The sequence below is a fragment of the Panicum hallii genome, chromosome 3 (genome assembly GCF_002211085.1).
Source record: "Panicum hallii strain FIL2 chromosome 3, PHallii_v3.1, whole genome shotgun sequence".
NCBI classification, from domain to species: Eukaryota; Viridiplantae; Streptophyta; class Magnoliopsida; order Poales; family Poaceae; genus Panicum; species Panicum hallii.
Genome location: NC_038044.1, coordinates 63,134,743 through 63,147,011, shown reverse-complemented (window position 1 = coordinate 63,147,011; position 12,269 = coordinate 63,134,743). Strand labels below are relative to the sequence as shown.

Below are 12,269 nucleotides of genomic sequence, written 5' to 3'. Positions count from 1 at the left end.
ACTAAATGACTGGTGTTTGCAACCGTTTTTTCCCTGGTGGTCTGCAGTCAAGTGAGTGAACATCTCACCAAGTGCAGATCAGTGCTACTTTATCAGCAGTCAAGCACCAAACAACAGATCGTATCCATGAACTCACTCTCACACGTATCAAGAAAAGATTTCTCTACCCATATAGCTGTACCATTTTAAGGCGTGAATATAGCCCTTGAACTGCATGAGTACCGCCAATCTTTTGTACTACAGGATATGCCGGATCATGCATCTATGGGGGCTTAATGGAGAACAAAGTTCAGTAGCAGTATGTAGGGCACCACCTGCCAACCTCCCTCCCATGGTACTGTTAAAGGCTTGATCGAAGACACTCTTATAAACGACACAGTTCGTTAGCCGTTCTTCCCATGTGTGCCTCTCATTGTTAGTCTTCTTCCTGTGACCTGATGCTCCTATATTATGAGTCTCTCTGTCCCTACTGTGAATAGCCAATAGCTCAAAACGAGTGCAACACGTTGAGCCGGTAGAATGAGAAAGGAATGGCAGACAGGCAGAGGAACCAACAGTCGTTGGATAGCTGAAGCTCGAGACAGTGTTGCGAGTAGGAGACATCCGGAACAACCTCGCGTCGTCGGTGTGTGGCTGGGAGTGGATGCCCCGCTCCAGCTTCCACCGCCGCCGCCTAGTAATCGCAGCTTCTCCCTCCGGGGTGTTGGCTCCGGCCGCCGCCGCCGCAGCATCTGCTCCAGGTAGCCGCGCAATGCAAGCCGCCGGTCATCAGGTGCGGGTACAGGCGGCGCATTTCTTCAACCGCCGGGTCGTCGGAACTGCTCCGTGTAACCTGACCCAAATTCGACACGGGGATCGATCCCTTGCTTGAGGATTAACTCGCGTGCTCACAATCCAAAGCATCGTTCCATGGACAAAGCATGTTCCATGGACCATGGCTCCTCCTCGTCTCCCGTCGATGGAGATCAAACACCGGCCGGGCTTGTTGTTTCCGTCTGTCAGAATATAGTGTCTGATGGCATTCGAGCGCCGCTGAATCCTCCCTTCTTTCAGGCGCCTAACGACAGTGCTCTTGGACATCCTCAGACCCCTCGTTCACGACAGTTCTTCGCCCTCTTGTTCACGATGGCATGAACTCCTCCTCCTTTCTGCCCTTCGTTCCAGATCCGCTGCACGCATCTCAGGGAAACACCCATAGCCGAAGACACCTGCAGAGACAAGCCTTCCGGCAGATGGCCTCCCGCTGATCCCTCCAATAGCATCGCGTACACGGCTCGCTTTGTGTCATCGCTGTACTGCTTCCTTGGTCTCCTGAAACCAACTGTACTCTGTACCTGTGTAAATAAAGAAGAAAAAGAGAGAGCTCTGAATTCGCTGCATTGTTCAAGTCTGACAATGAAAAAAAAATCACGTTCGGCAATAGGATTTGTGGGCATTACCGGGCGTTCTATTCAGATCAGGCAGGTGTGCTCCTTCAGTGACAGTGTCAGTGAATGCAGTATGGTTCAGAACAGGCAGCTCGGGCGCTCCATCATCATGAGCTTCGTGCTGTTCATCTGCTTAGTAAACGTCCAGATCAGCGACGACAACAAAAAGAAAAGAAATAGAAACAGAGAAAGAGTTACTAATAATCGAATCACCTCCTGCATTGGCATCCCAGAAAATGGGATCGTTCAAATCGAACACATCTTCCTGAGCATCATCTTCGCCCACCGGATCATTGAGATCAACCTCCAGAACAGGCGCAGCAGCTTCATTCAGATCGAAGCCTCCATCTGGCTGCGGAGCTGGCATGGCTCGAGAGTAAGCACGATGGGAAGAGGAGTGGATATGGGAGGCCACCGGTGTTGGGCAGGACAATTTATTGTAGACACGCACTGCATCCATCTCGGTGAGAAGCTCAAACGGTGAAGTGAGAATACGAGGAGAGGCTTTGAATGGAACCGAGCAGGGATCTGAAGGGCCATGCGAACGTAGTGCCATTGACGAAAGAGATACAAGTACCAAAACATTTGCTTTCTATAAAAGCTTGAGAAATTCCATAGGACTTTTACAGTGCACAATAAAACCATATATTACTGTCTGTAAAGGACTCGTACGTAAATATCGGACGGTCGAGATTTATCTATGCTACTAAAATATTAATTATTAATTAGTAGTATGAGGTAGTATATGTAAGTAGTATAAAGATAATATGGAAAAGATGATATATATCATCATCCCTTTCATTTATTTTTTTTCTTTTTCCTTTCTCTTTCCTTTTCATTTCTTCTCGATCCGTTCCCCCATCTCACGCTGCTCGGCTCGGCGCCTAGGGTTTCCAGGCCCGGCGACGAGTCCCGTTCGCCGTCGTGGAGGAGGCGCGTGCCGCGCCCTACACTTGGCCCCTGGGAGGAGGGCGGGCAGCGGCTCGCCCCCACGGCCGCCGCTCGCCGCCGGGGAGGCATCCGTGGTGGCGGATCCGCGCCCAACGCTCATCCCCGGCAGGTGGCTCACCCCCACAGATTTTATTTCTGCGAATCGTTGATTATTCCTGGTTTTGTGTGCAGTTAAGGAGGACTACAGCAGATTAAGAGCTCTCAGCTACATGGGCGCTGATGTGTTCATCCTGAAGATAAGTTCCCCATCCTGCTGTTTACTTGTTTCCATTGTATGAGATATATGTGACTGTCTATACTTGAGAGTAAACTTCACTGTTGAAGAATTGAAGAGAGAGATTTCTGATCATGATGCAGAGAAATAAGTCTGTTATTCTTCTCGTTTTGTTATCTCTGTAGTCTGATGAACTCTCTGAAGGTGCTCACTCTAGGTTTGTGGCGGCTGCTTTATGTCATCTCCTTTATTTCACTCTGTTTTTTGAAGCGAAAAAAGTTGGACCAATCATTCATATTTGTGCCATTGAGTAGATAGAGCCATTAAGCTTACTGAACGTACTGTCAATTTCTGACATGTACTCCTGTATTCTTTGGTGCTACTGGTTTTCAGGTTCGGAAAGCTGCCTTACTATTGGCTGACTTTGTTTTGCACTAAAGCTTTACATCGTCCATCTTTGATGGTGTTACTGCCATAAGGTTAGTGCTTGAACAGGTGATCTGTCCCTAAGTCAGCAATGTCTGTCAGGTTTTGTAGTGTTGCCTCTAGCTCGAGTTGCTAAAAGGATGTTTGTTACAGGTCCTGCATGCGGAGGTAAAGAAGACTCACAGGACCTGTAGATGTGGCTTGCTTCTTGATATGTACATGCTGTTCTTGTGAAATTATGTACAAACAAGAAATTCAGAACTTGAGCTTTGTGATGCTATGTATAAGTTGACTTACAGTGCTTTGAATATTTGATTGGCTTGGCGGCTGTGAGTTTTCCTCAATTGTTGGTTGTAGATGTGCTGATTTTTCCTCCATCGTTGGCTTGGCAGATCTAACTAGCAGTACCTAGGTAATTAGGGTTTTGTGTCTGGGTGATTCTGGGAGATAGATGAGATGTGGCCGATGTGTGCTGTTTCTTGCGTGAGCTCGGGAAAATAATCCTTCTATCCTTGCGTGGGTACAAGATAAAGATATAGGTGAGTCAAGTTTAATTGTGGATGGTTATCGTTATTGGATTGGAGACAGAAACAACTTACGTATGTATAGAAAAAGGACTCCAATCGAAATCACGTCCGACTCAAATCTGCCAGAGCCGAAGGAATCGATGGCTCTGATCCCTCAGAATCCTTTGAGCTATTAATAATTTGATAGTTAAGTAACAATTACTAGATTACAATCCTTAATGAATGTTAGATCTTCTTTACACCATATACCACCAAGTGGTAGTATCGTGCGCAGTAAAAGATCTCAAATTCTAAGTCAGAAAAAAAAAGGAAGGAGATACAAGGTCCTGAGAGAGACTGCTCGATCGTGTCTGTCAGGCCTCCATTCAGTAAACTTTTTTCTTTCGAGCAACATCCATTCAGTAAACTGAAGGCCTGCTTATGAGTCTGATCCCACTGACATGGTTTTGCTGATGGCCTGGTGCCTGTCTTGACTGTCGAGCAAGCGGACGATCCTATCCTGGCGTGCTTGTGTCAACAACTTGAGATTCGATAGCCACGCTCATATACTCATGGTCTGTGCTACCCGCGTACGTGTGACCCAACCAAGGAATCCATTCGATTTCATCGTCGACGACGCCGGCACCGCGCCGCCGGATCGACCATGTCGTCGGGACCGGCCCCCACGTCGCTGCTGCCGTTCGGGCGGCTCGCTCCCGGGGTGCTGTCCGGCTCGGCGACGCGCGCGCGGCAGGCCACCGGCACGCACCTGCAACGGATCGACGGGTACTCGCTCGTGGACGGGGCGGTGGCCACCGGCACGGCCGTCCGGTCCAGCCGGTTCCTCGTCGGCGGCCACCAGTGGGAGCTCCTCTACTACCCCAACGGCGTCAACTACCTGCACCGCGGCTTCGTCTCCGTCGACCTCGCGCTCGCCGGCTGCGGCGAGCCCACGGCCACGGCCACGGCCTCGTACCGGGTGACCATCCTCGACTACGCCGGCAACGCGGTGCACAGCCGGATCGTGGGGCCGCGCGCCTTCGACCGCCGCGCTTCAACATGGACCGGCGTGGAGGAGCTCGTCGCGACGGAGGAGCTCGCGAAGACGGCGCCGTTCCTCATCAAGGACGACCGCCTCAACGTGCGGTGCGACGTCGCCGTGCTCGTGGTGGAGACGAAGACCCGCAACAAGTGGTTCATGCAACTCGACCGCGCCATCAATGGGTTTCGTTAGATGGCAAAAGCTTGTCCTGTTTCTGGCGAGAAACAGAATACAAAAGTTCCTGTCAAAGCATGGCCTTAGCCATATTGTTGGGTTCAGAATTGTGAAATTGTGATTGCGACACAAAGAATAGGAAATTGCCAAGACTCGATCTTAGATCACTGAAAATGGACAGCTTCTACAGAAAGAAAATATGGGTGGTTGGCACTTGTACCTTTCATTTCATCAATCCTGCTTGACCATTTACGTGTGCGTCTAATCAAAATTTCCAGGCATGCTGCCTGCTTTGTGACGAGATGTTCCTGCTGTAGTGCTGATTGCTGAGCACATGTGTGGGCACGTAGTTGGCTGCTGGAGGATTCGTTCATCGTCTGCCTGTTGAATTTGCTCTTGCATTCCATTCCATTTGACACACAAAAATGATTTTGCTTTACACAATCCTGGTTCAGACTTGAGAGCTTGAGAAATGGTGATCGATCATGGCTGGGTGGGCGCGGCGAGCGGCGTCGCCACGGGGCTGGGCACCGGCGGCGAGCGGCAGACGGGGCACGTCGGGCGCAGCCGCAGCCACCGGTCGACGCACAGCTGGTGGAAGGCGTGCGCGCACTCGGGCAGCACGCGGAGCACGTCCCCGCGGGCGTACTCACCCAGGCACACCGCGCAGCACGGCGCCGCAGGCGCCCCGGCCGCGGCGGCTGCGGTCTTCTTCGCCTTCCCCGCCTCCGCGGCTTCCTCCCCCTCCTCGTCGCCGTACACCACCTTGGGCAGCGCCTTGAGCGCGGCCTCGTCGAGCCCGGCCTCGACGTCCGCCGCGTCTGCCCAGGCGCGCCACTCCCGCGCGCGCGCCGCCGCCGTGGCCATCGCAGGCGCCGCGCTGCGGGAGCACATGCGGAGTAGGAAGGCGACGGTGACGACGGCCATGACGCTGACGACGGCGAGGGCGACCTGCAGCTCCACCATCCTGCCGGCCAAGCTATCTGGCGGAGATGATGCACATGCACTGGTGTTCCATTGCGTGCGTGCAACCTACTCGATCGAATCCATGGATGGAGCTTCTTTTAATTGGTGCAGTTGGAGTAGTCTATTGCGCGGTGAGCTAGCTGATGACTGAGGAGTGGTTGAGGCCGGCTGCATTCAAGCCAAGGTGCCCGGCAAGCAACCGGCTGACGACGACGACTAATCCAAATCTGACTTTTCATGCGCACAGTTGAACTGAGAATGGATGTTTTTGTTGTGGTCTTGGGCCTTTTGAGTTTCAGACAGTCGTGTCCCTTTTGAAAGGACAGACAGTCATGTCTGAATTCTGAAAAGAAGCTCGTTCTTCATGAGCAAGCGTGTCAGTCACGAACCATGGCTTTGTGCGTTTTCTTGACCGGCCTTCACGTCAAATTTTTGCAGTCTTGAATAGTTGAATCGCATAGAAGACGTGTGCAGAAGTCCATTCGCATATCGAGCTGTCAGGTTTACACGACATGATGATGTCTAATTTGTGATCTACTCCCTTCGTTCTTCTAAAATGTACGTAGATCGTTTTGATTTTTCTACATTCATAAATGCATTTAGACATACATTATATATAGATACATAGCAAATATTATAAATCTAAAAATTCTAAAACGATTTACGTTCCAAAGGGAGTACAACCAACGAACTCGCCCAGGGATTGGGGGGTCGAATTGCAATCAGAACTTAGTTTAATTGTTAGAATCTTCAAGACTTCGACGACTGGAGCATTATGGGCAGGATTCTTTTTTTTTCAATGAAAGACGGAAAGAGCGAGGAATGCTCAGAAGAAAGCTAGTGGTCAGACTGTTGGAATTTAGGAAGTGTGCTAGGGTAGAGTGGTTAGCGGGCCGGGAATCCGGGATTTGTGTGCTGGCCAAACTCTCCTCTCTTTTCGACGAAAAGACGGTGGGCCGAAAACAGGCCCAACGAGGTTTGGTACTGTGGTGGGTGGTTCGAACGAGATTTCTTTCCTCCAAACTTTAAAAGCGATTTCATTTCAAGACATGGTTAGATTAAATCAAAGAGGATTAAACGGTGAGGAAAATGAGCACTACTCCTATACTAGATGCATCTTCTCTTTTCTTTGCAGTCTGAACAACATCGTACACGCGCCAATGTCTTTTGCGTGCAGTGCAGCTCCTCGCATGCGTGCCTGTCTCACAAGTCACAAGTGTGTGCTACGATGGAGAAGATGGATCATGGGGAGAGCACAAAAGGAGCAACCATTTCTTTTCTTTTCCTTTTTGTTTTCTTTTCCTTTTGGGAAAGGAAAAGCACAGCCATTTCCAATATGCTGGGAGTGTCCATGATCTATCTACTCTGCACAAGCTATGTACAAGAAAGAAGGTAAAAAAAAGGAGATAATTTTAAAATAATAAAAGAATTTTGTAAGTTTCGCCGCTCTCCGATGATCCTGTCCTCTGCATTGTCCAAGCTATGGCTATACGACGCAAAATGGTCACAACACCAAAGAAACTCTCTTGGCTGCACGCGCTGCCCATGCATCGTCGCACACGCCGCCGGGCCTCACGATCGACCTTATGATCCGGAGGCGACGACGACGGCGGTGCTGCCTGCTGCCTTCCCCGCCGGCGGCGGTGATGCCCGGCAGACCGGGCACGTGGGCCGGCGGCGCAGCCACTGGTCGATGCACCCCCGGTGGAACGCGTGCCGGCAGTCGGGCATCCGCCGGAGCTCGTCGCCGTCCGCGTATTCCGCCAGGCACACCGCGCACCGCGCCGCGTCGGACCCGCCCGGTGCTCCCGCGCCCGCGGCTTCCTCCTCGTCCTTCTCCGGCGACGTCGACGAGTACACCAGCGTCGGGTACCCGGCCAGGACGGCCGCGTCGACCCCGACCACGCCCTGGCCGAGCTCCACGTCCCCCGCCGCGGCGCGCCGCTGCGACGGCGACGGCGCCCGCCGCCGCCGGGAGCACAGGAACGTGGCCGCCGAGATCACGGCCAGCGCCGCCACCGAGGCGAGGATCAGCACGTAGTCTTTGGCCATGGCCGCGCCGCCAACATGGACCCTCGGCGGTGCGCGCTCTCTCCCTCAACACGTCGTCGCCGCCGCTTGGTCCCTCCGTCTCACTCCTCCGTCTCCTCTTATACGCGTCTCCGTGCGCCAAGATTCGTGCTGCCACCTCCGCGCCAGACCGCTCCCGGCCGTCGGTCACGCTTTGACGTCCGTGCAGCACGACGCATGGCGGCGGCAACCCCATCGATCTGGCGCGGTTACATTAGCGTCAACACGCGCTAATGACTGGCTTTACGTGGCTTACTAAAAAATAATTAACTATACTCCCTAATCTTTTTTTTTACCGCTGTTTTGTTCGTTGCTTCCCCGGGGAGCTATTCCTGCAACCACCTGACTCGCCACCGGAATTCTCCGGATTTTATACTCTCTAGTCTCTACGGCCGCTTTTCAGGTTGTCGAATTCGCCTAGGTTTCATCAGTTGTCGAATTATGAATGGAGACACGGCAGCTAGAAGGGTGGCCTCTTGGTCTAGATCGATTATTAGTATTATATGCAATGATGGAAGAACTTGGTGCTTAAGCGGGTGATTAAGGCGGTAAAGCACGCACTTAATTATGCAGGGAATGAGATCTCTGTAGCTTGATCTGACAGGAATGAATATTCTGCTTTTTCTTCTTTTTTAAATCTAGATTCTTGAGAAATTAACAAATCGGTCCGTGTAACCGTCAGCAAAGATAGAGTCCAACTGGTTAGGCCACCTGGGTGACCATGGTTCAAATTCCGTCACCAGCAGACCATGGGTTTAGTATTCACAGCCAAAGTGGGTGGCACACTTGGTCCTCTTGGAACACAAAATTTCATAGGAAACCATCTGAATTTTGTATGGTTCGAAAATATTTGTCTTTCAAACGAGGCCTAAAACTAAAAATAAAATCATTGGAAATTTCTTTTGGCGATACCATGACCTTGGAGCTTTGCTTTGTGGACTATTCAGTCCGAGATAGCCTGTTGCTTGTGCAGATGGGCATACACATAGCTGTTGCTTGTGCGAATGGGCGAAACCGTCCAAAAAAAATTACAAATTGACGTGTATGAACGTGTGATGGACCCGGTATAATACCTGAGGTTGCAGTGGCGAGAAGTTATCTGACTTTTCATTTGACTGAGCGCTGGACCGCACGAGCAAATCTCAAAATTTTATTGAAACTTTGCTTCACTTGTCTGCTTTCTTGTTGGGAAAACAGACCTTCCTTGTGTGTTTCCACGAGCGTGCATTGACAATGACCAGTTATCTGTTTCTTTTTGAAAAGAGTTGTTGATGCAAGGTTGCAGTGTAAACAGGTTTGAATCATTGTTTATACCTGGTGTGTTTGGCAGGTTCAGCTGATCATTCTGATGTGAGGTGTTTGGACTTTGCAGCTCGATGATCTCAGGTGCAGCAGAAATCTGAAAGCTTTTGTAATCATTGCTGCCCAGGATTTTGTTTCGGTGGCTATCAGATGCAACTTGCCATCTAGCAATCAGGAGAAATCCTGACTGGAATGATATTTGCCATGCTAGAAAGGACAGTACAGGACCACTAAAACACAACTTCACAAGTCATAACCGTTGCTCACAATAACCAGATCTCTGATGACATCTGCAGAGGGCATACAGATTCAACCAAATCAATACATGCTATACAAATTATTTGATTTGTAACATGCTATTACTTTTGTCATGTTATGCTGCAAATACTGTTGTTTATGTTGATATTATTTGCTAAGAAACACCAAGTCGGATATCAGTCATTCAGCAAGACATCCTTGACCACCTCAAGCTTACTGATGGCATTGCTGACATGCATTCTTGCTCTGGAGGATTTCTGGGAACATTCCCAACCAACTTGGAGGATCACCTCCATGCACTATCTTTGCAGCTTTGCAGCATCGTTCTTGTCATAAGAAATGGTCCCTTGACTTAAATACTTTTTATTTCAGAAAATCAAAATTACAAACAGGAACAATGTATGCTCTGTACGAGGTACATCTAAGACCAGAAACTTCATGGTAACTTATGCTATCCCATAAGGTTTGCCCTTACATGAAAGCTATCTGAAATGTCCATTTGTAGCTAGGCAGCTGATGCTACAACCTCTGAACATGGGCACACTCCAGGAAAACAAAAACTGGACTACATTCTCTCAAAATGTAGGCAAACACTAGAGCAGTTGCATAAAGATCAGCTCTTGTTTTCAGTAGTCTCTGCTGAAGTAGAAGATGCCGTGGACGCTGTGAGGTCCCTGGCGCATTGTGATACATATGGCTTGAGCTGCAATTATTCGCATAACACATTTATTATAAGCCATAATTGATAAGAACATGCAGGAAAAGATTGTGCCTCAATTCATATTTGCCACATGAGACGATTCATGTGAATGTTATCCATTTCCAGGTAGTTTCCTTCCTAGTACTGAACTCAACTTTGCTACAGTAATAAATTTCATAACACCAACTCACAATTTTGGAAATCTCTATTTTGTGTGGATTGAGTTTGTGTTATCATTATTTTCTTTTCTTTGGTGCTACCTATTTTCACAGATTCACATTTTTCCAGCTACATTGGGCCATTGGTGATCCAAATTTGTCCAGTCAACTAAATTGTGGAGTGAAGATCATTTTGATGCTTCATGTTTAATTTATACATGCTAGCTAAGTCTGTAAAGTGTGAATCAAAAAGTATTATGCCAATTACCTTGAAATCAGTCAAGTCAGGGACTACAAATCTTGGCAATTTCTCATCAACTATCACATATCCACCTGCAAAAGCACGTAACCTTTTAAGATAGTATACAAAAGAACTCAAGTAAAATTCTTTATTCATGCAAATCAGAAAGGATCAAATGGAACTAAAAATTATGTGACTATATAAAACTATTATAATATGGAAACGAATGAAGATGTTGACTTAATCAAGTAAAATCAAGAATGTGTTTGAAAGGATAACTTACAGGATCTCTACAACTACAGTATGGTGGTTACAAACTATGGAAGATCTAGGCTCAATGAGCAATGGCATTGCCATCTATGAGACCATACATCACATATATCGATCTACATATAAAGAAACAGGAGATATCTAACCAGGTGTTGATGGATGAAGAATGAACTTGAAAAACATGATTCAACTATAAAAAATGGAGAATATTTTGCTGATTCCCCTTTTTTTAATGCATATCATCTCCAGTTCACTTAGCTCAAAACAATACTAAGTTTCAGCTGACATTATTTTTTTTTCAGCACAAAGCCTTATGTTTGTCAGGCACTAATTCAATTGCAAACATGTAGCATAATCTTGTACTGTCTAATCAGAAGTTGAATTTGACGCTAGATTATTTGCTATCATTTTTATTGCCTACTAGGCGTTTGAATAAATATTACGAAAAAAACATTTGTGTTATATAGCATTGTTTTGTACAATGTAAAATGAACATGCAATGCGATACAAGATGTCCATGATCGATGACCATAGAGCGCTAAAATCCAAGCCTGAGTGAGAAGGGGGGGGGGATGCATACAATCTGTGTTACACTCTAAAAAACATGGTCCCATAAATATGGGTCTCTCTCTAGTTATCTTGCACCATTGCATATTAATCAATACATTAGTTACAACCGAGCATTGCTACTTGTCCCATTCGTACATGATGGTCCTGAAGAAATTTCTTAATGTTTAATTTATCGGAAACAGAATTACTCAAATGAAGAAACAGTGAGGACAACCGCCACCAATTTAGTTTTCATCTAATTTTAGCCGCCATGTCAAATTACACTGAAAGTAGTTCGTTATCCTGCGAATTCTCATTCCAGTAGATCAATGATCACTACCTTAAGTAGTATGCTAAGACGGATTGACGAATTGCAGTAAAACGCAGACCAAACGACAGGGAATGCGGGAACAGCTGGAGCTGCAGCGAATGGTAATGCTACCTTTGCGGGTGTGGAACCCGGTGGGCTTGCAGTTCTTGCCCTTGTAGTAATCCCGGGGCGCCCGCTTGGAGGAGAGGATGTCGAGCGAGGACAGCCGCTTCCGCCGCATCGCCCGCCCCAGCGAGCTCAGCATCAACCCCAGCGGCATCCTCAAACACCGCCACGAGCGGACAACCCCACCGCCTTCCCCGCAGGTTCCTGCAGAAGCCCAGGGGCGAAAAATCAGCGCGACGTGGAGGAGATCAACGAGGGCGGCTCGAGGAGGAGGAGAAGGGGGGCGTACCGGATCAACGGAGGGCAGCGGAGCCTGGGAGGCGGCAGGCCGGCAGCGACGAAGGGCGGCGGCGCTGTCGCGTTGTAGGGTTTTTCCGGGACAGGGAAAGTCACCTATCGGACAGCCCAGAAAGGCCCAACGCAGCCCACCATGGGAGAGAACAGCCCACGGTTTGATTTTGGGTCTTTTTTTTTTGTTTTTCCTATAAGTACTTGTGATGAGGTTGTAATGTCTAATTAACTCACCTTTGTCTAGATTATATAATGAGTGTCATTTATATGCCTTATTTTTTTGAATAT

At 48.5% G+C, this 12,269-nt stretch overlaps 4 protein-coding genes and 1 long non-coding RNA gene across 5 annotated transcripts; 2 read left to right on the top strand and 3 right to left on the bottom strand.

The window, feature by feature from the left end:
* Positions 1 to 2,247: 2,247 nt before the first annotated feature.
* Positions 2,248 to 3,362, top strand: LOC112886878. Its single transcript, XR_003227453.1, has 2 exons — positions 2,248 to 3,071; positions 3,172 to 3,362. It is a non-coding gene; the product is annotated as an uncharacterized LOC112886878 (long non-coding RNA).
* Positions 3,363 to 4,188: 826 nt separating this feature from the next.
* LOC112885647 (BTB/POZ and MATH domain-containing protein 2-like) lies at positions 4,189 to 4,758 on the top strand. The gene has a single exon (XM_025951216.1). The coding sequence runs from the start codon at positions 4,189 to 4,191 to the stop codon at positions 4,756 to 4,758; it is 570 nt and encodes a 189-aa protein (XP_025807001.1).
* A 465-nt stretch (positions 4,759 to 5,223) lies between these two features.
* Positions 5,224 to 5,706, bottom strand: LOC112885646 (RING-H2 finger protein ATL70-like). Its single transcript, XM_025951215.1, has one exon. The coding sequence runs from the start codon at positions 5,704 to 5,706 to the stop codon at positions 5,224 to 5,226; it is 483 nt and encodes a 160-aa protein (XP_025807000.1).
* A 987-nt stretch (positions 5,707 to 6,693) lies between these two features.
* LOC112887894 (RING-H2 finger protein ATL67-like) lies at positions 6,694 to 7,758 on the bottom strand. Its single transcript, XM_025954182.1, has one exon. The coding sequence runs from the start codon at positions 7,756 to 7,758 to the stop codon at positions 7,291 to 7,293; it is 468 nt and encodes a 155-aa protein (XP_025809967.1). The 3' UTR covers positions 6,694 to 7,290.
* Positions 7,759 to 9,676: 1,918 nt separating this feature from the next.
* LOC112884577 (39S ribosomal protein L41-A, mitochondrial-like) lies at positions 9,677 to 12,193 on the bottom strand. Its single transcript, XM_025949993.1, has 4 exons — positions 11,980 to 12,193; positions 11,697 to 11,894; positions 10,463 to 10,527; positions 9,677 to 10,039 (listed from the first exon to the last, which is right to left on the bottom strand). The coding sequence occupies exons 2-4, from the start codon at positions 11,842 to 11,844 to the stop codon at positions 9,950 to 9,952; spliced, it is 303 nt and encodes a 100-aa protein (XP_025805778.1). The 5' UTR covers positions 11,845 to 11,894; positions 11,980 to 12,193; the 3' UTR covers positions 9,677 to 9,949.
* Between the last annotated feature and the right edge of the window lie 76 nt (positions 12,194 to 12,269).

What these genes read in the sequence shown, in the direction of transcription:
- LOC112885647 (XM_025951216.1), top strand. Translation starts at nt 4,189, where the DNA reads ATGTCGTCGGGACCGGCCCCCACGTCGCTGCTGCCGTTCGGGCGGCTC.
- LOC112885646 (XM_025951215.1), bottom strand. Translation starts at nt 5,706, where the DNA reads ATGGTGGAGCTGCAGGTCGCCCTCGCCGTCGTCAGCGTCATGGCCGTC.
- LOC112887894 (XM_025954182.1), bottom strand. Translation starts at nt 7,758, where the DNA reads ATGGCCAAAGACTACGTGCTGATCCTCGCCTCGGTGGCGGCGCTGGCC.
- LOC112884577 (XM_025949993.1), bottom strand. Translation starts at nt 11,844, where the DNA reads ATGCCGCTGGGGTTGATGCTGAGCTCGCTGGGGCGGGCGATGCGGCGG. An exon ending in CGGGTTCCACACCCGCAAAG is followed by an intron (nt 10,528 to 11,696) that starts GTAGCATTACCA and finishes GTGCTTTTGCAG; the next exon opens with GTGGATATGTGATAGTTGAT. An exon ending in CTGACTTGACTGATTTCAAG is followed by an intron (nt 10,040 to 10,462) that starts GTAATTGGCATA and finishes GAATAATTGCAG; the next exon opens with CTCAAGCCATATGTATCACA.